General features: G+C 44.0%; 6 protein-coding genes across 6 annotated transcripts in view; 1 reads left to right on the forward strand and 5 right to left on the reverse strand.

Annotated features, from left to right (window-relative positions):
- Positions 1–632: 632 nt before the first annotated feature.
- LOC131892813 (uncharacterized) lies at positions 633–3,743 on the reverse strand. Its single transcript, XM_059242666.1, has 3 exons — positions 2,911–3,743; positions 1,331–1,730; positions 633–1,250 (listed from the first exon to the last, which is right to left on the reverse strand). Exons 1-3 carry the CDS (start codon positions 3,512–3,514, stop codon positions 851–853), a joined length of 1,404 nt encoding a protein of 467 aa, XP_059098649.1. The 5' UTR covers positions 3,515–3,743; the 3' UTR covers positions 633–850.
- Positions 3,744–13,773: 10,030 nt separating this feature from the next.
- On the reverse strand, positions 13,774–17,453 carry LOC131876998 (RAB11-binding protein RELCH-like). Its single transcript, XM_059222552.1, has 3 exons — positions 17,015–17,453; positions 14,316–16,951; positions 13,774–14,247 (listed from the first exon to the last, which is right to left on the reverse strand). The coding sequence occupies exons 1-3, from the start codon at positions 17,240–17,242 to the stop codon at positions 13,866–13,868; spliced, it is 3,246 nt and encodes a 1,081-aa protein (XP_059078535.1). The 5' UTR covers positions 17,243–17,453; the 3' UTR covers positions 13,774–13,865.
- Positions 17,454–18,049: 596 nt separating this feature from the next.
- LOC131877002 (uncharacterized) lies at positions 18,050–19,288 on the reverse strand. The gene is made up of 3 exons (XM_059222555.1): positions 19,017–19,288; positions 18,828–18,956; positions 18,050–18,756 (listed from the first exon to the last, which is right to left on the reverse strand). Exons 1-3 carry the CDS (start codon positions 19,282–19,284, stop codon positions 18,338–18,340), a joined length of 816 nt encoding a protein of 271 aa, XP_059078538.1. The 5' UTR covers positions 19,285–19,288; the 3' UTR covers positions 18,050–18,337.
- Positions 19,265–20,130, reverse strand: LOC131877003 (U7 snRNA-associated Sm-like protein LSm11; the record flags this gene model as incomplete). Its single annotated transcript, XM_059222556.1, is given in 1 exon segment — positions 19,265–20,130. A coding segment is annotated over 1 exon segment (795 nt), but the record flags the coding sequence as incomplete, so codon positions are not given.
- Positions 20,131–21,335: 1,205 nt separating this feature from the next.
- LOC131876999 (uncharacterized) overlaps positions 21,336–25,069 on the forward strand; it is a 4,609-nt gene continuing 875 nt past the window's right edge. Inside the window, exons 1-3 of the mRNA XM_059222553.1 lie at positions 21,336–22,315; positions 23,637–23,942; positions 24,030–24,160. Of these exons, the coding sequence (XP_059078536.1) occupies positions 21,433–22,315; positions 23,637–23,942; positions 24,030–24,160 (1,320 nt within the window). The 5' untranslated portion in view covers positions 21,336–21,432. The remainder of the gene's footprint in view (positions 22,316–23,636; positions 23,943–24,029; positions 24,161–25,069) is intronic.
- LOC131877000 (caspase-1-like) lies at positions 22,359–23,638 on the reverse strand. The gene has a single exon (XM_059222554.1). The coding sequence runs from the start codon at positions 23,509–23,511 to the stop codon at positions 22,447–22,449; it is 1,065 nt and encodes a 354-aa protein (XP_059078537.1). The 5' UTR covers positions 23,512–23,638; the 3' UTR covers positions 22,359–22,446.

Consider the following 25,069-nt stretch of genomic DNA (forward strand, 5'->3'; position numbering starts at 1 on the left):
TGTATTTTGACGAGTGATGATCAAGATCACTGTCGTCAATATTTATCTTTAGATCAGGCGGGATTGTGGGGCCGTTATTTAGACGGGCATTCAGATTGATCCCATTTATTAGAAATAATTTCTTAGTACTTGACAGTGTCATTCATATACCGGTAATAAAACAAAAGAATTGAAATGCGTTTATTTGCAACTTTTTATGCAAATTTCCTGTCAATAAAGACCATATTTATCTGCAAGTTTTGGCCGGTCCTAGTTTTTATGCTAGTAAAAATAAACAAGGCAGGAACAACAAACCGGAACGTTTTTGGTTAACATAAAATCTACATATTTGGGTTGTTTTAAGCAACATGAAAATGACAGGGCAGAAAATTCAACATTTTTTTGTCGAAGCCTAGTTATAAGTTATATAATATAAATGGAGGCAGATTATTGGTCTCGACTCGGGGCCTTGTGGCGGAAAAATTAATAATTCGGCCTGGTCACTTGAATCTCCGAAAGAATGTCGAGTTTGTACGTTCAGGGTGAGGCTATTTTGTCGCTAGGCTGAATTGTACTGAGGATTGTGAAAATACACAAACATGGAACCTGATAATCCTAAGACTTATCCGGGTAAACGCATCTATAAATATCAATTTAATGTGTACGTGTCTTTTTATTGTATGAGTAGAAAGAACGATATCACATATGAGTGGTAATGAACAGATATGATAAAACTTTGCTTGTGATTCGATTTGAAAATAGGGTTGCTCTCCTGGGAATGTTGAACATGATCCAAATAGGGTTGATTTTGAGTATTAGATGTTACGTGGGCTGACTTAGAAGACATTGCAGTGATAAGATTACTTGAGCCTCAACAGTCCAGGGCACCTCGCATCTCAGCGACGAAATTGCTTCGCTCCAAATGCAAACTGTTCCGATTTGATTGTTTCGAGGAAGCACTCGCATCCCGATGCCACGGGGTCTCAAAGCCTCGCTCCACATTGGCACCAAACGAAATGCTCGCCGGAACTTTGACACTCGGGGACCGATGAAACACCGGAATGCGACTACGCTTATTCGGCGAATTATTGGACGAGCTGCCTAGCCCGCTTTGCGAAGAAAGATTGGAATTCGGGTGCGAAGAGTACGGAGAGTTGACGGTGGACGAGCCAGCCGAGCTCAGGTCCACAGAATTGGCGCTTACTCCGGAGGATTTCCGAGATGAGGAAGAACCCCCACGTTCGCCCATCCGAGCCAAGGACAATGGAGTTCTGGAATACAAAGATACAAAAATTAATGAAGGAACTGGCCTTGGGTATTCTTGCGAAAGGAATGTCTCCCTCGCACATACGTTCGGGTCGGTGAGTTGTCCATGATGATATCGGAACTCAGGGTTTGATGATCCAAGGCCACACTGTGTCGGTTGAAAGGCTTCTTTATGGCTGAGGGGGTGAGACTGAACCGTCTTTGAATGCCGCCATTCGAGTCCGACACATGACTGGGTTCTAAGCTGTTACGTCGAAAGCCGAAGCGAGATCGATCGAGCTCAGTGGGCGTGGTGACGGGATCTCGGCCGCGAGAACTGGTCGGCGAGTCCGCGACGCTTAAAGGCCGTGAAGGTCGAGCAGAGCGCTTGACAGGACTCAAGGACATGGGTCGTCGCAATTTGGACGGATTGGGACGGAAGAGCACGGGTGATCCGGCTGGCGCTACGGGTTGAGGAATAGACGAAGGGCTGGCGGTGGATTTAACTGTAGGAGTTTGAGGGGAAAGTGGTTTGATTAGTTAGAATCACGAAAACTGGACATTCATTAAAATGTTGTCATTTTCATCAACATGAGTATGGTTCTCATCCATCGGTCTTTGACACACTAAATTTGTTCATCGGTCACGATTAGGGCTGTTCAAAACATATATGTGCATCTTTTTACTTTTTTTCCGGTCTTATTACACTAATTTGTTTACTGACACTTATTGTTTTTAACATCATCATGACTGAAAAGTATTATTTGATTGAATGTTCCCGCTTTCAAATGCTGTTCAAACTGGAAAACAAATTTTCGTCTATTGGCAAATGTCACTTGATTTGTTTCTTATTGTTTCGAATGATTTTGCCTCAATGCCATGATCCTCTCGTTTTTTGGCATCTTTCAAGAGTATGTCTCTTCAGTTCTCAAAAAATGTATTGGGGCCAATTTTGGTTCGTTCCGTTGCCTGGGCCAAATTTCATGTGGAAGGGTTATTCATTTCTTTGGCCTGGGCATGTTGACATGTTAGCTCCAAGCGGTTGATTCATTACTTAAACGATAACGTAAGCTGTCTTTGGTCAAGGAGTACATAAACGTTTTTTAACCTATCTTCACGCCATTGGGTATGGTCTACCTGACACACTTCAAGTCAGAAAGCATCAAGCTCTGGTACAGAAAGTATTTGCACCGTGTGCATTTTTGTCTAACTATGATTTTGGACACCTTTAATGATTCTGTTTGGGGAAAAAATGAAATTGAGTTGCACAATCATTTTGTTAAGTCTGCTGCAATTTTAGTGTGCCTTTTTGTGCCATATTTCAATGGCATCCTGGGAGCGATCTTCATCATGAAATATGAGAGGGCTTTTCATTCAATCTTTCCCTTTCCACTGAATTCACCGGCAATGTCAGAACCGTCAGCTCAATTTTCCCCCGGCATGTGGCAAAAACTCGGGTTTTCATTCGCCATCGGCAAGTTAATTGGTCCTTCAGAGTTCACTAATACTTGTCAAGATTTCAGCATCTTGGCCCAGCATTTTCAAACTGATAATGGTAGTCACTCGCCTACAAATTCGTATGGACTTACTCAATGGGCAATTAACCTAAATCCAATACGTCAAGCTCCTAAGTACCTAGATCTACTAATGCGACCAGATCGGTCGCATTCCATCTGTCTCGCTTACCCGGCGCGGGTTGGCACGAGCCCCGGGTCGTGCTACAATCCATCCGAACACCCCCGAGACTAGGGGAACGCGGGGGCGGCGGTAGCTTCGACGAGTCCGAACCCGCATCCCACCAACCGTCCAAGTACTTGAATTGCCCCAGGAACTGATGGTCCGACCAGCAGTGCTCTTTCCGTTGTTGAGGCTGCCAGAACTTGCGCGGACATTGCTCGAGAAAGCACTCAAACGAGGCCCGTCGTTCACTCATCACGGCAAAGTAGGCATCATGGGCCTCGGCCACGTGCAAGGCCAACAAATGGGCCGAGGGCAGTGTCAAGCCCGGACAGGCCTGGCAGTTGTGGGCGTGGGCCGAGGCGTAGTGCGTCTCGAAGGCGTGCAGCTGTCGGAAGGGCGTGTCTAGTGGGCATTCCGGGGCCGGACAGTGGAAGGGTGTGAGGTCGGGGTGGAGGAACTCTTCCTGATCGTCTTGGGTCAGGTAGGTGACGGTGCGCATGGCGCAGACCGCATCCCCGTCCAGGAAGAACTGGTGGGTGGGGGCGCGCCCTTGCACGCCCAGGCGGGCCAGGTAGGCCCACGGGTCCAGATCGGAGCCTTCGACCGCCATGGTACGGGCAGATTAGGCGTGATCACGGCAATTAGGACAAGTGACGGCGGCGGCGGAGGGCTTGGCTCCACACCAGTTGGGGGCCCGTCATGCTTAAGAACAGGCCGGAGATTGGGCCGAAGAAAGGTAGGATGGATCACAGACACTAGATGGGTGAGATGATGATGATGATGATGATGATGATGATGATGATGAGGTGTCTGTCTGTCTGTCTGTCTGTCTGTCTCTGTCTATCGACATCATCGAATGTTTACCTACTCCAGAATTCGGAGGTTGAGTGAGCCATTCCGACCGTTTCGAACGGTCTAGAACCACACCCAGTTACCTCGAAGCACCCAGGATCTCTAGAAACACCCACATTGAGTTAGTGGAGTAGGTAGATTAGCGGGATTTTTCAAAAAAAGTCTTTAATACGAAAATGTCTCATTGGATCCGTGATATTTTTTAGCATATATTAGATACTAGGTCTAGTTTGTCCCATTTTGGTTTCAGGGCGCGCCATTTAAGGCCATGATCTAGTAGAAGGGGTTGGGGGGACCTACCTTGAATCAAACCCATGAACCCAATCTGAGCTTGGTGGCGCGTTAACCTAGTGGGACTGCCCATTTCATAATGAGACGTCTCGCGGCAAAAAAGGAAAGATAGCGTTAATAAACCCTCTGCTAACATTTACTGTTAGGTGGCTGTAAAGGAAGAGAATTAATGACCAGGGCATTAGTAACGAAATTACAAGTTACAAAATAACAGTCATTCGTTCCTTTTTTCGAAAAAGGAACTGTAATTGCATTCCATTTTAAAATTGTGTAATTGTAACGACCCGAAAACTAAAAGAATTACTCGTTACCTGTTACTTTTTCAGCTTCCATAATGGCCTTAATTTTTAGCTTATCTCGTGACAGTTGAGGAATCTTAAGGCTCGACAGAAATTGACACTTTTGGTTAATTTCATCTGGCATATTATGATCAAAGAAAGTCAGGGTTGAAAATTGTGCTTGCTCTTAACTACTCTTGAGGATGTTCTTGCTTTTTGATTTAAGATTGCATTTGCTACTTTATTGTTTACATCTTCCCAATCAAATTCCGTCGGACTGAAGACCTAATTCAATGCCATTGTCAAACAAAGAAAAGCTCTCCTTGGTTTGAGTATGATGTATAAAATTTTCAAAGCATCTACTCTACATTTCCACAATGTAAGGCATATACTTCTTATAGGAAAGCTTTACCGACTTCAAAATGTCCAATAATGTTTTTTTCCATCAAGACTTCTGCAATATTGTTTCAAACCTTCAACAATCATTATCCCACCCAGGATCCCAGTCTTGACTCCTCAAAGCATTATGATGCTGTAGAACAAACCTTGGATCAAAATCAGGAGGTACTTTCTAGTTATATATATTTTTTCTCTCTGTGACATCACTACAAAAACGGGTAACAGCTGCTTGGTGGGCACTGGCCGTCCAGAGGCCCCAGAAAGGTATGCGAATAATGTGGGGAAACGTCATCGCCACACAAGTCCACCAGTGACCAAACACGAAGCTTTGGAAGGCCACTAGAGGGAACAATTGACTCAAGCGGGAAAGGAAGATGACGTCATCTTCAAATTTTGAGAGCTCACTCCCACTTTTGAGGCTTGATATCTCTTGGCTGAAGGATTAAATTAAAGGTTCAGTTCTTTAATCCATTACAGGAATGGTTCATGTAGCTATGTATTTTTTTAAACTGTCTCAGTTTCACTCAATAACAAGCATGAAAACGAATTTTAGAAGAAAGAAAAAACAGCTGTTTTCGGCTTATTTTTTGTATTTTAGAATTTCGTATTTTTGCAATAAACTTTATGAAATCTTAGACACGTTTTCTGCCTAATATTGAGATTTCTATCTTTTTAGCACCTCTTCTGTTTTGAAAAGTGCCCCAGTGACCTCTCAAAATTTCTGCAGATATGATCGTGCCGCTGCTACTTCAATGTGTCAATACGTTAGAGATGACGTTTGCGTATCTTCTTGGAGCCTTGGAGACTCTTTCCGAGCGTGTTGTTGTTGTGCTTGCTGTTCATTTTGATTTTGCATTCATGACGAGGTGGAGCGTTAAAGGATGCCCACAGCGTTTGGGCTCAGGAACGTCTAACGGACCAACTCCTCTGGCCACCATCAAACGGTCAAAGGAGACCGAGGAATGGGAGCCCTCAATGTCCAGTTTGAAGACCATAACCATGACCAAAGTAATTGTTACTGTAATTTGTTCCTTTTATTGAGGAACAAGAGGGAACAACCATGGTAATATCCCAAGACTGCAATTGACATTATTGCGTTAACAGTGCTGTTTTCCAACTTTGCAAGCGCTAACCTGAACAGGTTATCAAACAAGGAATCCTGGTGATTTTGAATCACACGTTCATTAGCATTGATAATACAAAAAGAACTATGGATCATTGATACCATCAAATAAATAATCACCGGGGTATTCATCATTCCTCAATAAAAGGAACGAGCTACAATTACAATTACTTTGGTTAAAGGAATTTCAAATAATGAAGTTATAGGGAATATAACAGACTCTCACAGGGTTGGTAAAACACCACCCGTTGTATATAAAAAAAGAAACCCACTCAAATCCCGCCCAGGTACGAGTTTTTAAGGGTGGGTTAACGTCAAATCTTTCTCATTGGTTTTCCTTAAATTCCCGAAAGTACTTCAATCCCAAGTGTTGGTCAGTTTAGAAAAGCTCTTTTCCACTGTCAGTGGCAAAGATGCTTTCAATTACTGACGATGAATTACTCAATGTTACCTGGTTGTCATTGGCAATCAACAAACAGGAAATTTCAAAAGATCTAGCTTTTACATTTTATTGAAGGACAACAATTGAACCCATCCAACAAAAGAATCCGTCCCACCTGCCCATTAAAAAAACGCCTAGGGACTGACCCAGAGGGCTTGTCAGAGAAAAGTCACTCCAATCAAGCCACTTGAGACTTTGCTTTGAAGACATTTTGGTAGTTGGGCAGTAGGGTGTCGGGCTGATAGGCTTCTCTTGCGTTACTCAGTTTCAACCAAACCAGATAAACGAGGGTAAACGTTATTCTCCACCGATTACTTGGCGGTACTACTTTTTTAAACTTAACCTAACCTTATCAAACCTTACCTAACACAATATTAACAGCCCTTAAAGTCTCTATCTAAACCTTTTAACATTTTGCCACAAATTTAAAAATAAGCACCGCCAACTAATCACTGGAGAATAAGGTTTATCATAAACGAGCCATCAACTCATTGGCTCCCTGAATTCGGAACTTGATTTTAAGAATCACGTAGCTAAATGTGTTCAAAGCCAATCCCCATCGCAATTTGGGACTTCTGAGGCTTTGTTCTTTGGTTGATTGAATATCATTGGATATGTGCCCACCAGAGTTCAGCTCAAACTCTTTTGAGCTTTAGGAAATATCCTTTTTAATTGTGTTGTGAATTGTGCCTCTTCAGTCAATTAAAGAATTTGCAGATTTCTTCTCCATTTCAAAGTGTCCAGAAAACAACAACATCGTTACATGTGCCAAAGCCTTAACGCACGCTGACTTTAGGACTATCACCACTACAGGCTGATACTAAGTCAAGCTAAGGCGCGCGCATTTCATGTCCGTCATACTATAAGATAACCGCCCTCTAGACTGACCCATTTGCCTACTGAGTTAAGGCTGAAACGTGAACCAGGATGAGCATCTGCTCATTCCGAGGTACGAGGTAACCTTTGCCCTCACAACTTCCCTATGGGGACGTTCAGGCAAGCCCTGGCAGGGTCGTTTGTTCGTGTCAGTGATGCTAGTTGGGGGTTTCAAATACATTTTTGAGAAGCTGACCCATCTTTCGCATTGATAAATGAAGAAAGGTCAGCCTCGTTAAAACCAGTTTGAATACCCTTTTTCTCCTCTGGCCTGCCTTAAAGCTAGAACAAGCGGATCTTCAAAAGCCCACTGGCTGCTGGTAGGATACATCGGGCGTGCGTCGTGCGTGCTGGCGCTCAGCGCTTTTCTCGTTCTTTGTTCAAAAGGATTTCTACCTCTGCTATAGTCGAACCATAGAAAACCATAACTAGAATGCTTAAGTTCAGCAGGAGCTGTACCGCATGACCATGTTTTCAGGTCAGCTGACGCTGGTGGAAATGGGACAGAGATATTTCGTGAAATCTCGCTTCAGGCAAGTTGAATTATTATTGTGAAACGTTTGCTATTCCTCTTAAATCTTAATTTCTTTTGCATCTTACAAATATACAGGTAGAAAGAGTGGTAGAATAATAAAAAAATATGCTTTTTGGGGCATAATACACGTAACATGTCAAAAAAAATTCGGACATTAGTAGAGTAAATCATGTACTCTATTGAAACCCTGTTTTAGCAACGCATCTCGAAAATCTCGAAAGTGTAACAAAATGTATACGAAATTGCAACGCAATGATGAGGCATTCGGAATTTCGTTTCAATCTCCCAACAAGGTGCTTGAATGTGGGCAACATGATTGCACCTTTACGTCATCAAGGTCATCCCGACACCTCTGGAGGTGAGCCTCAACCCAGGCTTGTTCCTTGCGTTTCACTTAAGTGTTTCCACCACATGGATGAAAACTTTAACTTGAGCCCCATTTNCACCACATGGATGAAAACTTTAACTTGAGCCCCATTTTAACCCCTTCAAAATTTCGTTTTTAAAAATGTGGTCGGAAAACGTACTTAAAACCCGTTTTATGAAGCGTACTAGACGAGAGTACTTGCTTGACAAGGAGTCCTAGATCCTATTAGGGGTTTCTACTCTGAATTTGGATGAGCCGTCAACGATTCAAATTTGCACCATAATTGTCCTAAGTAGCTTGACTACCAATGAAACATTTTTTCCACCAGCGACAGCTGAGACGAAAACATGCAATTGCAGTGCCCTTGATTGATCTATATATGAAGTTATCTATGAGTCGAACCAACAACAGGATAGGAATCAGTATCATTTCAACTAGAGAGGGCTTGTAATTTCAACTCAATCAGGTGCGATTTGCTCTTTCCCTGTTTCAGACAAGGTTAATCACTGGTCCCTGTTACCATTAAAGTGCTTGTCATTTGAATATTGGGTTCTGTCTGTTTCAGCTATGAGTTCTAAACGTGGGCAGAAAAAGAAGCTACCGAGTCGGCGAAGCGTGGCAGAATGGGAAGAACATGTGCAATTGCAAGTGAGGAAAGCAAACCAGGAATCTGCCGAGCTTCTGGAACAGGCCATTGGGGAAAGGGATTATCTCCGTCAACAACTCTCCCTAGAGCGCGATCGCCACTCTAAATCCGTTGAAGATGCTTGACAAGAACTCGCCGTAGAGCGGGATCGCCACTGTAAAGCTGTTGAAGATGCTCGACAAAAATTGCCTTAGAGCGCGATCGCCACTCTAAATCCGTTGAAGATGCTCAACAAGAACTCGCCCTATATCGTGATCTCCTCTGTAAAGCTGTTGAAGACGCTCGGCAAGAAAGGTTGGAGATGTCCCGGCAATTTTCATCTTCCCTACAACATATTGCCTCTGGGTTACGTGCCTCATCCTTGGGCCGATTAAGTTTCAACAACGACAAGATCTTAGCCATGCGAAATTTGCATGGAACTCAATCTACCCAGACCTCAATGACATATGACATGTCAGAGCATCATGAAACTGAAACCATACAGCTCCGGGCTCACATAAAGATCTTTAAAAAAAGTCAATTTCGTAAAGTGTAAGGTACACTTGCCAATGAATTATGTCCAATTTCAAAGCATCGTAGAGTAAAACATTTTATCATGAACGTACAGTACAATCTTAATAAACATATTCATGGATGGCGCAATTGTACGGCAGTTGAAGCATTATGTGAGAAGATGGCCACATTGCATTTAGATGTTTGAATCACTCAATATCCAGATTTGCATCAATACCAGCCATTCAAAAAGTGTAAATGTTTCATTGTTTATACAAAGATTTGATGGTTCGAACTATACCGTAGTTTCAAGCGATTTTTTATTCCGGTGTGTTTGTGTGCCATGAATGTAGCTTAATTCAGCAATAATTTATACAGTTTTTGAACAGTACAGAAGACAACATAGTTTTTGAACAGTTCAGAAGACAATGTAGTGGTCCAGATAAAAACAATCAGACCATTCTACTCAGATTGTCCTCACTCTCAAGGACGGACAGTGACATGATCGAACGTTTTAAGTGTCAGCAAGCTGGCACCGAGGGTTGAACCAAACATACCTAGGAAGAACTTTTGTGCCTAGTTCTCGTTGTTTTACCTAACGAGAAAATTCTCGCATTTATCGCTGTCTCTTGGACTGTTTTGCTAAACCAACGTCTGATACATCTGATGTATTCCATCAAAAAAGGAATTTGCTCGAGGTTATCGTCGGTGTTAAAAAAAGGAAAACCTGAGTTGGGACGAAGCTTATGTTCCTATTGAAACACTTTTGGACTAATTCGACCTTTGCCAACCTGCTGAACTAATGCAGCCCAAATTAGGGATGCATATGTAAAATGTGGCTGAACAATCCAATTGTACAAAGTTAGCAATGTAAAACGACTGAAGATTTATTCCCTCAATATTTATATTTTCAAATAGTAATACTGAACTTTAATGAATCTTCACAGGCGTCTGGTTTTAAATGGAGGATTAACTTACACAAGCGGTGTTATGTTCAAGAGGTGTGGCAAGCAGACAAAGTACATTTATCTTTCCTAAAATATAACTTTGAGTTCAAAACTCGGACAAGCCGCAGAGGTGGGGGAGTTGGATTGTTAATTCATCATTCTCTATCATACTTTAAACGAAGTGATCTCTCACTAATTTCTGACGATTGCGAAACCCTGGTCATTGAACTAATTAATTATATCATAATATCGGCATATATTCCTCCTTTTGTGAACATTCAAAACACTATTAACGAACTTGAGCGCATTTTAACGCTTTGTAAATCTAAAAAGTTGTTCCTATGTGGAGACTTTAATATTGACCTTTCTAAAGTTTCTTTTAAGAGCAATACATTTAATGACTTGATGTTTGCCTTTGAACTAGTGCCTATGATTAGTAAACCCACCAGAATTACTTCATTTACTAATACCTTAATTGACAATACTTTTACAAATCGTAGAATGAATGTGAAATGTGGAATACTCGTGTGTGATTTCTCGCTTGAGAAAGAGGAAAATCAAAAGGAATTAAAACTCAAGAGATATAATGGCCCGACGAGTATGAAAAAGCTAAAGCAGCGTTTGCAAAGCGTTCATTGGACTATTTGCGAAAGCGACATGGCACGATTGTTTCACGACTTTTTTAATCAAATTGGATGTGCGTTTCGCGAATCTTGCCCGCTAATTAAAATTGGAAAAAGGGAAATGAGTAAACGCAACCCTTGGATGTCGTCAGGCCTTATGACCTCCCGAGCTGAAAAGCAACAGTTGTGGAAAAAAGTTCAATAAGAATCCAACTCAGAAGAACCGCTCAATTTTCTCAACCTACTCAAAATCGTACTACAAATTATTGAAATTGGCGAAAGTCAACTACTGGAACGCATATTTCGAATCCAAAATAGGTAATTTAAGTCAACTTTGGAATGGCACGAAAACACTCTTAGGATATAAACGTCCAAAAAACGATGGACCAACTAAATTAAAAGTTAATAACTCGTTGATCACTGACAAGCAAGATATTGTTACTCTTTTCAATGAAGACTTTGCTACAGTAGGGAAACTTTTGAATGACGATATATCTTCTGACACCAATGTAAAAGATAATGTATTGAAGTATATTTCCAATGTAACTTATAAACGTAAATATTATTTCAAGGTAATGAGTCGTTACGGTGTCATAGATGTTATTAATAAACTGCCCAATAAGCAAAGTCACGGAATAAATGAAATCTCAAAACGAGTTATAAAAGAGATTAAATATGAAATTGCTGAAGTTCTTTGTCGTTTGATTAACATGTCGTTAATAACTGGTTACATACCAATTGAGTGGAAGACCGCCAAAGTGCTCCTACTTCACAAAGGTGGCGACAAATCAAATTTATCCAATTACCGACCCATTAGTATTTTACCTTCGTTTTCTAAAGTGTTGGAAAAAATTGTGTACAAACAAATGTTTCATCCTTTCGCAGAAGACCACCTTGCAGATGAGCAATTTGGCTTCCGGCCGAATCATTCCACGATGCATGCCATTCATAATTTTCTGAACAATATATCAATGAACCAAGATTTGAAATACTCGGTTGGAATATTTTTGGACCTTCAAAAGGCCTTTGACACAGTAAACCACGATATCCTGTTAAAAAAACCTGACAAATATGAATTTAGTCAGAATGTTTCAAGGTGGATAGGTAATTACTTAAGAAATAGACAACAACAAGTAGAAATAAACAATAATACGTCAGATTTTCTGACCCTAACTTGCGGAGTGCTACAGGGCAGTATTTTAGGCCCTTTATTATTTCTAATATATATAAACAATCTTCCTAGAGCAATGGAGCTGAAATCAACAATGTTTGCTGACGATACTACGCTCCAGCACTTTAGCAACAATCTTAATGAATTGAAAGACGAAATGATCAAGCATTACGAAAAGTTTTGATATGGCATGATGCAAACAAACTAGTCCTGAATGTTAAGAAGACGAATCTCATTGTTTTTAGTCCTCGAAACGCATTTCATACTTTTGACTTTAATTTGACGTTGAACGGACACAATAGCCAACAAGTTGGATCCCATCTTAGCACTAAGTCAGTTCGATTTTTAGGCATTAACATTGACGACCACTTAAACTGGAGGGAGCACATTCGTCTAGTCTGCAACTCCGTCAGAAAAACCATGTTCACTCGTTTGATGGCGAAGCAAGCAATTCCAACAAAACTCATATATACTTTGTACAACGCCCTAGTCAAAAGTCGTCTAGAGTATGGTATTGAATTCTTCAGGGAAAGTTCGGCCATTAAAAGTTCAAAAAGGGGTTACGATGTGGATGGTAGGAGCAAAATCGCACTCTCACACGAGTCATATTTTTAAAAATTGGATGATATTAAAGGTAAACGATTTAGTAAAAGTAAACCAGCTGAAATTCATGTACAATTGCTATCGTGGTTACGTTCCACAAATAATAGACTCGCATGAATTTAAAGAAATGACAGGGGGCGTTATTCGTTTTAACTTACCATTAGCGAGGTTGACTTGGTACCAACGACTTCCCATATACGCTTTTCCCAAGACTTGGAATCAATTGATCGCTGATAACAAGATGAAATTGGAAAACTTACCCACTACAAGCAAACGATGGATCGGATATGTCACTGAAATGATCACTGCCTCGTACTCAACTGGAGGTACGGTTCCCAATTGTTATTCATGTCGGACATCTAAATAAGCCAGGCATTCTTTTTGGTATTTTGGGAAAGGTCACGGGGTTGTCTGAGCGAGCTCTCTAAGTCGGACACCTTTCGTGGAACAAAGCGGAGGATTGCACAGTGGCATCAATCTAGTCAAGGTCCCTCCATGAAAACAAGCCTTTCGGTTTATGGGGTGAACCTAGGGTGCTCAAATCTTTTTATTCCTTAACCATTTTTCGTCAATGTTTTCTTTTACTCCTCTACTATACACGAGACCCTAAATAAAGCATCATCATCATCTATCTTGAGATGCACTGAGCTCCTTAAAAAGAATAATTGGACGAAGATAGATTTATAACTTTCATGCATTTCAATGTCAAAATCTCTGCAAGAAATCTGGAAAGGATAACTCTCACGGCTTTCTCACAAATTGATTCAAATTCTTAAGAGATTAAGAATTGCAGAAATCATGTTTTTTTTGGTGCTAAAATGGCTGGAATTGGCTATTGTTTTGCAATTAATGTTAGTTATTGCTGATAAATTTGCATAATTTGCCGAAAAATCTATGAAATGAAAGGATCATATGTAGGCTGCAATGTTTGGAATAAGATATGCACGACGTCTGAATCAGTTTCAATTTGTGTCCGCCGTACATCCGTTTTAGTTCTATTGCAAATCCTCATGATACCAAATTGTTGACTTGAAAAGCCTACCTAAGTTTTGAATTCAAATTGTATAAATAAATGAGCAATTAGCCTTTACGACCATGGTAACATAATTCAGAAAGCACTAAAACTCGCATAAGTAACCAACCGTTTGATCGTATTGATGAAGTTAGGCACGAAAATATTAATACAACTAGTCCACTCGATGATTGTGTATGGGAATATGGGAATATGGGAATTAGATATGTATTCAATGTATTGCTATTGCTATATATTCACACATCATTTTCATTCTCACAAGAAAAGACAAAATCACTTTTTTTCACGACTTTTTCCAGAATGGCACGGGTCCTCCGGGTTTATTAAATAGTTTCCCCATTTTGTGCTTCATCTCGTCCAATGACGGGGATTGGACCATTTTGGTGGCTGCATTGGAGCCTGTTGGAAGCCGGCTTTCTCCATTCTGATTAGCATGACCCACGCCATAGATACTTTCCAGTTTAGCCTCGATGGCATGGACCCGATCTTGAGCAGTCGGCACCACTGACTCCATGCATTTTGAGAGCAAATCCAGGTTGGGGAGCAAGATCTGGTGCACCGAATTGGCCGAGAGCGTTTGATCCGAGACGATCTCGTAGAGCTGCAGGAGACTCAGACAAATATCACTGACCCTGGATAAGCTGCCCGCATCTTGATCAAGGGAACTAAAGATTTAAAAACAATCAAAAAAAGCAATGATATAATGTTACCAAATCCTCTTCTGTAGACTCACCAGAATTTGGAGAAAATGTGAGCCACTCTATAGAGAATGGTTTCCTCCCTCATTTTCATGGGCAAGTCTTTCCAAACGTGCCCGAGGACTGCCAAAACCGCCAAGAACACGATCGCACTCTCGCCCTCTTCGAGAGAGACCAGAAATTGGAAGGCCGCTTTTTCTCGCAAGGCATCCATACTACCGGCCATAATCACTCCAAGGCCGGGTAAGGCCGATATTCGGATAAGCTCATCGGGGTCCGAGGACAGAGTCACCAATCCGGGCAGGATTCGATTGCCGATCAAATCATCATCCTCGATGACCTCAACCACCAGGGCCTCGAAAATTCTCCCCGAAAAGTTTCGAAGGGCACGATCTTGATCGGTGACCAATGTCCAGGCCATTTCAGCGATTGAAACCCCAAAGTTTCGCGACTCATTGAGTGTCGACTTGATGGCGAAAAGTATGGAATTGGTGGGATGACTTTCTTGGAGATGCAAGATTAACCATTGTTTGAGGGTGGCCACAAACACTTCCTGACTTTGGCAGGGCCTCAAAATGGCCACGGCAATCACGGCTTTGAGCACATTATCCATGTGATGGGGTGGATTTTGTTCTTGCTGCCGTTCAATGAGCGGCAAGAGGCTCATCAATCCAAAGTCACGGCCAAAACTCTCGATTAATTGACTCACGAACTCGATGGCGGGCTTTAGAATGGCATCTTCGAAGTCGTGACTTTCGGAAGGCACGGGAATCTTGGCCAATGCTTGAAAGAACGGAGTGAGGAAGGCATCTAGGAACCAATTCATTTCTGACCACCGCTCGTACCATTCACAGCCCACCAGATCCTGGAAAGCCTGGATCACACTGGCCATGGAGGTTTCGTCTTGGTAAAATACTTGTAAAGTGTTGGACACACACAAGTCCTTAGGCTGGACTGGATCAATGGAATGATCTTGTCGTTTCTCTTTTTGTAGTTTCGGAGCACTCGATATCACAGAATGTATCACAAAAGGCAAAAGGACGGACAAAGTAGTCAATTGAATATGAATGGCTTGGTACGAGGACCAATCCTCGGCCAAGTCTGTGTGCTTGATCAAAAGGTGGATGCTTTCACGAGCAATCGCGGAATGTAAGAGATTCAGAGCGGTTCCCAAATGGGCCATGGCGGGCAAGAGGGTCTCATGGGTCACATGGATTACTTCCAAGTGCGTTTCTTTCAACAGTGTCGAGGTCAATTGCCACAACGAGTCGAACTTCTCGTCCGAATCTAGATATATCACGAGAAAGGCCAGACTTCGAATAGCCGAGCATCGAACCTGGACCTCTCGATCTTCCAAGGCCATTTGTTGCAACATTGACAAGAGCAATGAAACTCTCAGATTGGCCGGAATGAACGGCATCAATTGGCCACAAGTCTCGGCCACCAGAATTCGTCGCTCCTCGTACTTATGGCCGATTTGTTCCCAACATTGTGGCAAGAGCTCGGATTCGATCCGGGCAGGTCCGGATTTTTGAGCCATGGCTTGGAATCCATGAATGATCATCTCTCTTTGTGGAGCCTCGGGTCGTTTGATCAAGTTGAACAGAAGGTTGAGAAAGTGATCCCGGATTTTGGACTCGGGGTGCATTTGAATCGTGATCAGAAGCAACGGGATGAGCTCATCCCGTTTGGCCAAGATCACATTGGGAACGATATTAGGCAGACTCGTGGCCAAGAGTTGCAAGACAGTGTCCAAGGCATCAGCCTCGCTCATTTTGGTCAAGGTCTCTTGGGACGAGGGCTGATTTCGAATGTGACATCGATGGCTGAGCAGTTGAAATAATGCAACTGATATCGGGAATCTGGGACTTAAATCGACGTCCATATCTTCAATCGCCACGCTGGAAGGCTGGTCTTCTTCATTCGCATTTCCAGAAGGTTCAGAAGAGCGATTGGCCTTCAAAGTCTCGATCAATTCCTCCAGACACTGATGATCCAGTTGCAGCTTCTTGATTTTCATTTCACTTTGATCTTGCAGCTTTTGATGATCGGATAATTTTTCACTCAACTCATCTCGGGCTACACGAAGCACTTGACACTCAGTTTCCAATGCCTGATTTTGACCTTCCAGTCTGGAGATTTCAGCATTATCAATCCAAGGCTCGTCGGTTTGACAGGATTGCTCCGTCTGATCTTTCTCCGGGACAACATGTTGGCCAAAATCCCGAAATAATCGCAACAAACTGGGCGGCTTGGCCACGTTCAGTCCGACGGAATCCCAATCCTCGAAATCCTCCTCGGAATTCTCGTCACTGAACGTAATGGAGGTCAATTTGCAACCTTGTTGGAGCAGATATTCGTTGACTAAATAGTTGATGGTCCGTCGCTCGTGACTACGAATGGCCGGTATCTCATCGTCCTCGGGGTCCTCCACCAGATCACTGATCAGCGACAACTTGGCTGACTCGCCACCCCCTGGCACATCAGCTTGGGGATGGAAACTGTCCTGGAGCTTGGCGGCTTGATCGGTCAACTGACTGCGCAACGAATGGATCGTCTCGCGAGCTTTGCGCAATTCAAACTCCAGGACAGCCAAACGATCCTCGGTTTGAGCCCGGGAATCCTCCGAGAATCGGGTCAGTTCGAACAGAGACGTGGAATCCAAAGTGGCCTGAAACGGTCACCAATGACTCAAGGCCTGGCAAAATGCCCCACAGTTGTTTAGAGAGCTTACCTGAGAGCCTCGCCGATGTTTGAAGCCTTCAATTGAGGCCTGACTGGGACAGGGTGAGGGTGGAACACTGAACTTTCGCGTGTATTTCTCAAAGTTGCTCGGGTTCTCGAAGAACTTCTTCAACGAGGTCAACTCTTTGCCACGTTCAGCCAATTCCACATGAAGTTCCAAGGCGGTCAAAAGCAATCCGGAACTGAGGAGCTGATCCGCCACACTCTGATAGTTCATGTTGTTATAGATCTATAGGATGGCTCGAAGGATGGTATTGTCTTAAGACGCCATGATTTCAGTGCCAGTGCCATGCCATCATGATCATGAGGATGATGACTCAAATCAGCGAAAGAGAGCTAATAAGTAAAGCAGTAGTGCTGGCTGGTCAACCTGCTCTCCACGCACAGGCAGGAAATTGTCATGTATTGAACTTCCATCCAGTCTCACCGAGAGTCTCACTCACTCCATTCAAAGATAGCGGAGGATTGGTATCATCAGGATCTAGCACGACCAACGTACTACGCACGCTCGTAGGTCGCTTATTTATACCTGGCCGGCGAAGCCGCGCGCCTTCCAGTGTCTCAATCGCTAAACCTCAATTTGATATTGATGTATATAATATGACCGAGATCGGTTGTACTTCAGGGGTTTTCGGCCTTTTGGGGTTATTGGCACACCAAAATAAAAACGCTAGGCATACAATTTCAGGTTTGAATAAAAAAAAAAAAACTTTTGGAGTGGGCCGTTCATATTCCAGGCACGTGAATTGTTATGTGTTGAAGCAATAGACATGGGTGCACCCCAAAATGTGATATGGGTGAACAATCGGTGTACGTGTAAAGTGAACGAAATTTGCCAAAGATTAAATAACAAATGACTAAACTGCCACCTTGCAGCACATTTTGCCCGTCACTTTTTGGCATTTGTAATTGCTTTATTCTTTGTTTTTCTTTCAATTTACAATTTCTTCATGACGGGAAATACCATCATATAATCTGTCATGAAGAAATTGTAAATTGAAAGAAAAAAAGATGGTATTTCCCAACAGTTTGTGTTCGCAGAGTCCACTCTGGGTTTTCTTAAATTGCTTTATTCATTGAAAAAGTGACCAAAAAACTACTACAATGGAGCCAGTCATAAAAGACCAACATTCCATCCAAGCCATGTACGTCGGGAGAAAACAATGTCAAGCGAAATAGTTGACGATTGATTTGCTATGAAATGGATCAAATTTAAAAAAAAAAATAGAAACTTCGAAAAGATCCATCATTTTGAGGCAAGCCGTATAATCCGTATAAGTTGTACACAATTTTATCTCCCATACACCGCATGTTAATCCTCTTGCTCGTCTAGGAAATTATTGAGCCTCACTCGATCTGGATCCTCTGGATCTCTTTCTGCGATTTCATTGTCCACTAAAAGGGCCACATCCCGTGGATCGACTCGTTGAGAAAACGTGGACAGACATAGATAGGCATAGGGTCCGGAAGAGCTGAAGAACAGAGTCCAAAGAGCCTGAAGGAGATGGGCCAAGAGGGCGCCTTCCCCTTCCACTCGCTCGGGTGATATTTGAACCAATAATTCGCCCAGAAATGTCTTGATGGTCTTATAGGATTTGATGGTACTTCGAATACGGGTCTTCAATTCGATTTTCCGCTCGTTGCCATTGGGCGCCTGGCTTTTTCGAGGCCCTTGAGTATTTTTGAGGCACTCCCTTTGGTTGGCAATCTCCACGGCCATGTTCTCGTTATCTAGATATAGAAGGTTTTAAGTAGTGATGGAAGTCAGAAGTAGCCTCGTTTGGGGTCTATTTGCTCCTCACATTGTCGCTTTTCTTCCAGATATTGAACATATTTTTCGGCTCGAACTTTGCGCTCCTCCAAATCTTCGACGGATTCGGTCAAATTCGCGATGCCCAAATATTTGTGCAGCAACTCATCCTCGAGATGACCTATTGGCACGAACAAAACATCAAGCAGGGGTTAATCAAAACCACCCAAAAACTTGTTACCTTCGGGCACCGATTTCTTGAGATGATACACCATGCCCGAGGCCAAATCCACGTCCGCTTTGAGATCTCTGGACACGGGACCTCGGATGTCGCGTTCATTTTTCCTGGACTCTTTGTACTCCTCGGATTCGGAAAGGGCCATAATCTCTTCGTCCAAAGCCTGACTTTCGGCTTGGACGTCCATGAGTTTTCGGACCAATTCGGCCAAGACATCCATCTCGCGGTTACTCATGCTCGTCACTCGGTCGTCTAAAATATGAATATCCATCCAGTCATCAAAACCACTCTTCATACAAAGATACTATCACAGCCCTAGATTCTATTTCAGTTTGGCCACGGTGACGATATGTTCGCCTCGAAGTAAAGTTTGGGGCAAATGACGTTGACATAGTTCGGTTTTCCGTCGCGTTTTGAGAATATGAAGGGTAGTGGAACCCACTTGTTCCGTTTTGACGGGTGTCCGCTTCTTCTGCGATCCCTTGGGACGGTTGGGATTCCGCCAAGTCCAGACATTGGCCTCGGTCGCATCTTGATCAGTGAACATACTGGGACCGCGCCGTTTCCGACTGAACAGCTCGTCCACGTCCGACAAGACCAGGTTCCAATATTTATCAAAGGCCAATACAAAGGCCTCCAGCGAGCCTCGGATACTGACCGCTCCGCGAACTACGACCTTGACTCGGATGCGTTGATTCACGCATTCCGATAAGAAGGCCATGGGTCCGCCCTTGGTGGCTTGCCGTTCCATGTAGGTCAACACGTTCTTGCCCGGCGGTCCGTCCACGGGTACGGGCATCTGTTCGGGCAAGAATCTTCGTTGAAGCGGCGCCTCTTGCGCCGCAGCTTGCTCGGCCTTTTTGGCCCGTGCTTTTTGCTCGGAGGCCTGGATTCTTCCATCTCGAAAGGCCTCGTATTGTCCCACGTGATCAAAGGTCCGGATGGGCCCGGGGATCAAGTGCACTTCCGGGATGGCAGCCACATTGGGCGTGTACAGAGCACCCAGCGGATCAAAGGCAGGTGAGTACATGGAGGTGGAGGGGGGTGGATCGGGCGGGACATCCCATTCAAAGACGCGCTCAATTCGTAAACGAGAAGTTCGAGGCTCCGGCGAGGCAAGTGAGGCGGGTGAGGTGGGTGAGGCGGGCGGCGAGGCCATGAAGACGATACCAGGTCACACACAGCCTAACCTGGGATGACTACGCCTAATTATAGGGACCGGGATTCAGAGTTCTGAGTACCATGGAAAGAACTTAGCATGCTCTCAAGGAGAAGTGCTTTTCATTGAGAATCCGTGGCGTGTTTTGAAGTTGAAATGTCAACAATAAGGGTGACCACATTGTGCGGGCCCAGAAGGCATGAGGCCTTGAAGAATTAGGGATGAGCCAGAACTGACTGGGCATCGATACTTTCATAGGGCTGTGGATGGGATTCAACGCTTGCGTGGTTATATGAGCCTGGAAATGGACACCTTGTGCTTGAGACACATTACATGAGAAATGAAGGTAAGGATAAAATAAAACGGCCATTCAATGATATAAGTAATGAGAAACCATTCAATTTAAGAATGAGACCATCTGCCCACTTGACCCAAAATATATTGGAAGCCAGCTCATACTGTGTCAATTGTGAATGTATTTGCTATTGCATTTGCGTCACAGGTCATGAAAATCAAGCCCAAAGTAATGTTGATCATTTTCTTCTTGACTTTTTTCCAGTTTTCTTGTATGTTTTTTCTTGGCTGAAAAATATCCATTGTTTGAGCAAAGGATATATGTTCAAAAGATACGTGTAGGATTCCCAAAGATGTTTGAATAAGAATGCTCCTGTGTTCATTCCAAAAATACCGGATATATAGGATAATATAGCCATAAAGGAAAGCATAAAGGATATGCTTTCAAGTTCAAATAAACAACAATTTTGAAACTGTTTTCCCTTGCAATGTAACCATGAGAAGAAGGCAATGACGAATTCACTAAAAACCCTTTCACAATTTCCTTGAAATTGTCCTCAACTTGATTCAAACTAGAGTGACCAAGTAATTTTTTCGCGTATAGTAAATATGATGTGAAGAAAGGACAAATATACAAGGTTACAAGGGTTTGAGGAGTAAGGTTTGTTTAGGTTTAATCTTTATCACTTTGGCAGAAACAAACGCCGTACCAGTAGCCAGTAGATGAATGATCCCGCTCATCCACCGCAAACCCGACGTTTCACGGACAAACACACTGTCTATCGAAAAAATGACACGAAGGGTTGCCGCCTGCCGGAAAAAAAACTTCGGCTCGTTCCCGACTTAATCCCGGACTCGACTCCCTTGGCCCAGCTCTAGGTCTAACCGAGCCGTGCCTGGTCCCATGGCCTCAACCTCGCATTGGACCTGATCTCGGGGTGCGCTATCCGCATCTCGGCTCATCTCATGCTCAGATGGGCGATCGGCCTTCGGTGTCCGGGTGGGACCACCCCCAACCGAAATTGGTCGGGATTGACCTTGGCCGCGGCCACCTCCGTCGCTCCTAGCCCCTGGTCAAGGTTGTGGCCTAGTGAGCTTTCTCCTGGTTGCTCCTGCTCGGCGAGCCCGTCCCAATCAGGCCTGGCCTACCAGCGCCACCCCCTTCTCACCGTGCTTGGTCCTGCTCCGTCTCCTCCCTACCCTCCCTACCCTCCCTACCCTCCTGCCGGTTGGACTGCCTTTCTCGCGCGTCAGCAATTTCCAAGGTGGTCATCATCGCTCAAAAAGGAGCAGAATCCTCATCACCGTCTTCATCATGTGGAAGTAAGCGTCTGGCCCCAACCAGAGGTAGCTCCTTCACCACCACCACCGCCACCGCCCACATCTACCAGGGGTGACGTCAGGCCAGGACAGGACTTTCAAGCCAATAGGCCCTCTACCATAAGAGCAATCACTGACAACCAGAAGGTCCAGCAGGTCCAGAGGATCGACAAGGTCTTCAAGGTCCAGAGGGTGTCTGAGGCACAGGCAGTTGTGAAGCGGCAGAACCGCGATCCTAGCGATCTGACTTGGCGTGTCCGGCTCACCACGTCATGGCGCTTGGACCATTGTGATCGCCTCAACCTTAAGCGCATCACCCCGTTTTATTGGATCAGCCGAGGTCGATTTGACTACGGATGTGATTGCCCCTTGGTCCCGCCAACGCAGTTTAGGGTTAGAGGCATGAGTACGCAGAGTAATCGCACATTGGGCAACGGGGTCCACGGGTCGCCCCCGCCAACCCACCTGGCCGACGATCGCTTGGGCTTGTTGGCTTTATCCAAAACCTTTAACCGATTCTACTACGGAGGTGAGCTAGACCGGACGCCATGGCTAGACTAGATTTTATTGGCTGGTGTTTTGAAGACCCATCAGCAGATTTATTATTTAGAAAAACCATTCGATTCACGGCAGTCGAATGATACGTTGAGCCACGGCTCATCACGATTTAAACATATTTTTCATAGCTTTACCCAGACGTTTAGGTAAAGATTTGCGCTTCTGATCGGACCGCTTGAGAGGGTCGTCGTGGTCGTCGTCCTCAGGCATACCTGCCAGCTCCACGACCTCCATTTCGGCCACGGGCTCGGTAATCGTTCTTTCGATTTGGGTGGTGATGGCTTGGATGTTTTGGCTCGCGGGTTCACCTTTCAAGTAAATTTGTCGGATGAGCGTGTCAGTCACCACTGGAATCTGCCGCTTGTTGTCTAACTCGGGTTGATCGGCATTGGAGGCTCGTTCGGTGCTCACGTAGCGTTTCATTCTGAGCAAGATCGAGTGGAAAGCTTCGCCATCACGGCTCTCGTGGATGGCTTTGCACAAGTCCTGAATGAACCAACTTCCGTTATTGTTGCGGAACGAGAAATGGCCTTTGTAGGAGGAGTAGGCTAAAAGGAAGTCCGAGTAGTTGGCGATCGTGTAATTGGTCGTTTTGGGGAAATGAGTCTGAGGTCCATCGGTAGAGGTCTTAAGGGGTGTTCCTGCATCCGTGTCCTCGCCCTGACACGCTTGAACCAGAATGATTTTGGGCTGACCGGCCAAGGCGCTACAATTGCGGGGTAGAAGCGGATCCACAATGACCGTGTCCAAGTTGTAAGTCTTGTCGTGGGAATGAATTGTCCATTGACCGTCTTCGAGCTGACCGTGGGTCAGAATGGCGATGATCAAACAGGCCAATTTAACCTTAAGTTCCTTCAACAACCTCATGACGTTATCGATTTCTTGCCTCGTCGGATCCTCGTATGTCTTTACGGAAAACCCTAAACTCTCGTATGTCTCGGTGAGTTGATCGCGATCCTTCTCCGTCCCATTTCTCCTTCTCATTTTGTTCTCACTGAAGGTGGCATGGTTAAAGATGATAATCCTTTTCTCACCAGTTAGATTGTAGGCTTCGGCGTGTTGAAGGTTGTTGGTGACGATTGGTGTCGTCACTTCAACTTTGGTCTCGATCTGACGAGCAATAGTATCGTCCATCTTGCCTCTGGGGGAACTAGACGTCGAACCCATTCCGAGATTGATAAAGTTAACTAGTCTAAAATTGTGCAACTCGATCTAATTTATCTTATCAATCGTACTGATTTTTTTTGTTGTTTTATTAATGCCCACTGACTCTACTTATATCTTATCTTTAGGTTTCCAGACGAAGGAATGCCGTCCACTGCTTTGCCAGAACACCCAGATCGGTTTGATCCGGAAGGATGTCTACGAAGAGCTCCGGCGATTCGAGGACGTGTTTGACTTCTCTCGGGATGATCGGGTCTCCATTCGCGATGATTTGGACTCGTTCGAGAGCCGCACTCAGGCTGTGGATGGGGTATTACGTAAAATCCGAGACGACTGCGATTTTGCCGCCCTTCGTGGGTGGAGAGACGAGACTTACGATATCAGACCGAACTTCTCGCAAGAGCCTCTTCTCAAAATGGAAAGAGCTGCCACATGTACGGTTTAAGGGGCATTTAAAAAAAAATGTTTGGTGCGACGGGACCGAACACATCATGCTAAACGACATGGTTCAACTCTTCTAGGCATGTTAGGCCTTCGTCAGTATGGCATCGATATCAATGGTTATGTGAATCATTCCGTCGAGGGCCTTTGCTTGTGGCTTCAGAAACGATCCTCCCGAAAACCCACTTGGCCAGGGATGTGGGATAACTTTGTGAGTGCACATTTCTCATTCGTTATTCCCAATTGCGATAATGAAGCAACGTCACAGTCAAACATGGGTTATTGTACGGATAAGGAGCTAGTTATCATTTTACAAGAAATGGCCCCACATATTTGCAGACGAGATTTTCTCACTGAATGGGGGCAACTTTACAACCCTTATTTTACGATTCGCTCTATTACAATGCAGATTATAACTCTTAAGCCCATTAGAAAACCGTATGAAATTGACTGATACGCAATGGAAAAGAGTATATCCAACTTTTTGATTGGTTTATATCTCAATATAGTTCCAATACACATAGATTCAAGATGGACCAATGACCGTGTTTTTATTCCTTTTTCTTNTAATGTCTCGCCTGTTCTAGCCAAAACTATGAAACCCGGTGGGGTTGTTACGTAAGCGAGACGACCAAAGCTCTCGGAAAGTAAAAGTGACCCCATCTTCTCTGAATTTGGTTTTCAGGTTCTTCTTTGAATCCGAGCGGGGAATATTTCCTCAAACAGAATTTGTTTTCGACTTGGAGCTTCCCGAGGATTTTTCCCCCGAGAATAACGACGGAGAGGTCGAAGGGTTTGAACTTGTGCCTGTTCATCGAGTAGGTGCTTTGATGTATGAATCTTTCTTTTCGAGTGAAAGTCTATACGTGTGGCATTCTTTTGTTCGCAGATATTTGAAAGACTTCTCTCGCCGGAGATGAAAACCACGAGTTGTCCAGTTACCATTGACTTTTTAGTCCGCAGAGGTATCATCAACTCCGAGAATGGTCAGTTTAAGAGCTTGTCTTTCCTAGGGGTGATTTACCCAACTAATTCATACTTATCAACGTTTTCGCTCGTACATTCCAGAGCCCAATCTGCCGCAATTAGTGGAGAATCTACATATTCCCATTCATTCAGA

The sequence above is a fragment of the Tigriopus californicus genome, chromosome 2, assembly GCF_007210705.1.
Source record: "Tigriopus californicus strain San Diego chromosome 2, Tcal_SD_v2.1, whole genome shotgun sequence".
NCBI lineage: Eukaryota > Metazoa > Arthropoda > Copepoda > Harpacticoida > Harpacticidae > Tigriopus > Tigriopus californicus.

Excerpts from the sequence above, each read along its gene's own strand:
- LOC131892813 (XM_059242666.1), bottom strand. The coding sequence starts at position 3,514 with ATGGCGGTCGAAGGCTCCGATCTGGACCCGTGGGCCTACCTGGCCCGC. Across the intron at positions 1,731-2,910 it reads CTCGTGCCAACCCGCGCCGG|TTAAATCCACCGCCAGCCCT; the intron begins GTAAGCGAGACA and ends AAACTCCTACAG. Across the intron at positions 1,251-1,330 it reads GACAACTCACCGACCCGAAC|AACTCCATTGTCCTTGGCTC; the intron begins GTATGTGCGAGG and ends TTTGTATTCCAG.
- LOC131876998 (XM_059222552.1), bottom strand. The coding sequence starts at position 17,242 with ATGAACTATCAGAGTGTGGCGGATCAGCTCCTCAGTTCCGGATTGCTT. Across the intron at positions 16,952-17,014 it reads AACATCGGCGAGGCTCTCAG|GCCACTTTGGATTCCACGTC; the intron begins GTAAGCTCTCTA and ends TGACCGTTTCAG. Across the intron at positions 14,248-14,315 it reads CACATTTTCTCCAAATTCTG|TTCCCTTGATCAAGATGCGG; the intron begins GTGAGTCTACAG and ends TTAAATCTTTAG.
- LOC131877002 (XM_059222555.1), bottom strand. The coding sequence starts at position 19,284 with ATGGATATTCATATTTTAGACGACCGAGTGACGAGCATGAGTAACCGC. Across the intron at positions 18,957-19,016 it reads CAAGAAATCGGTGCCCGAAG|GTCATCTCGAGGATGAGTTG; the intron begins GTAACAAGTTTT and ends TCGTGCCAATAG. Across the intron at positions 18,757-18,827 it reads TCTGGAAGAAAAGCGACAAT|ATAACGAGAACATGGCCGTG; the intron begins GTGAGGAGCAAA and ends TTCTATATCTAG.
- LOC131877000 (XM_059222554.1), bottom strand. The coding sequence starts at position 23,511 with ATGGGTTCGACGTCTAGTTCCCCCAGAGGCAAGATGGACGATACTATT.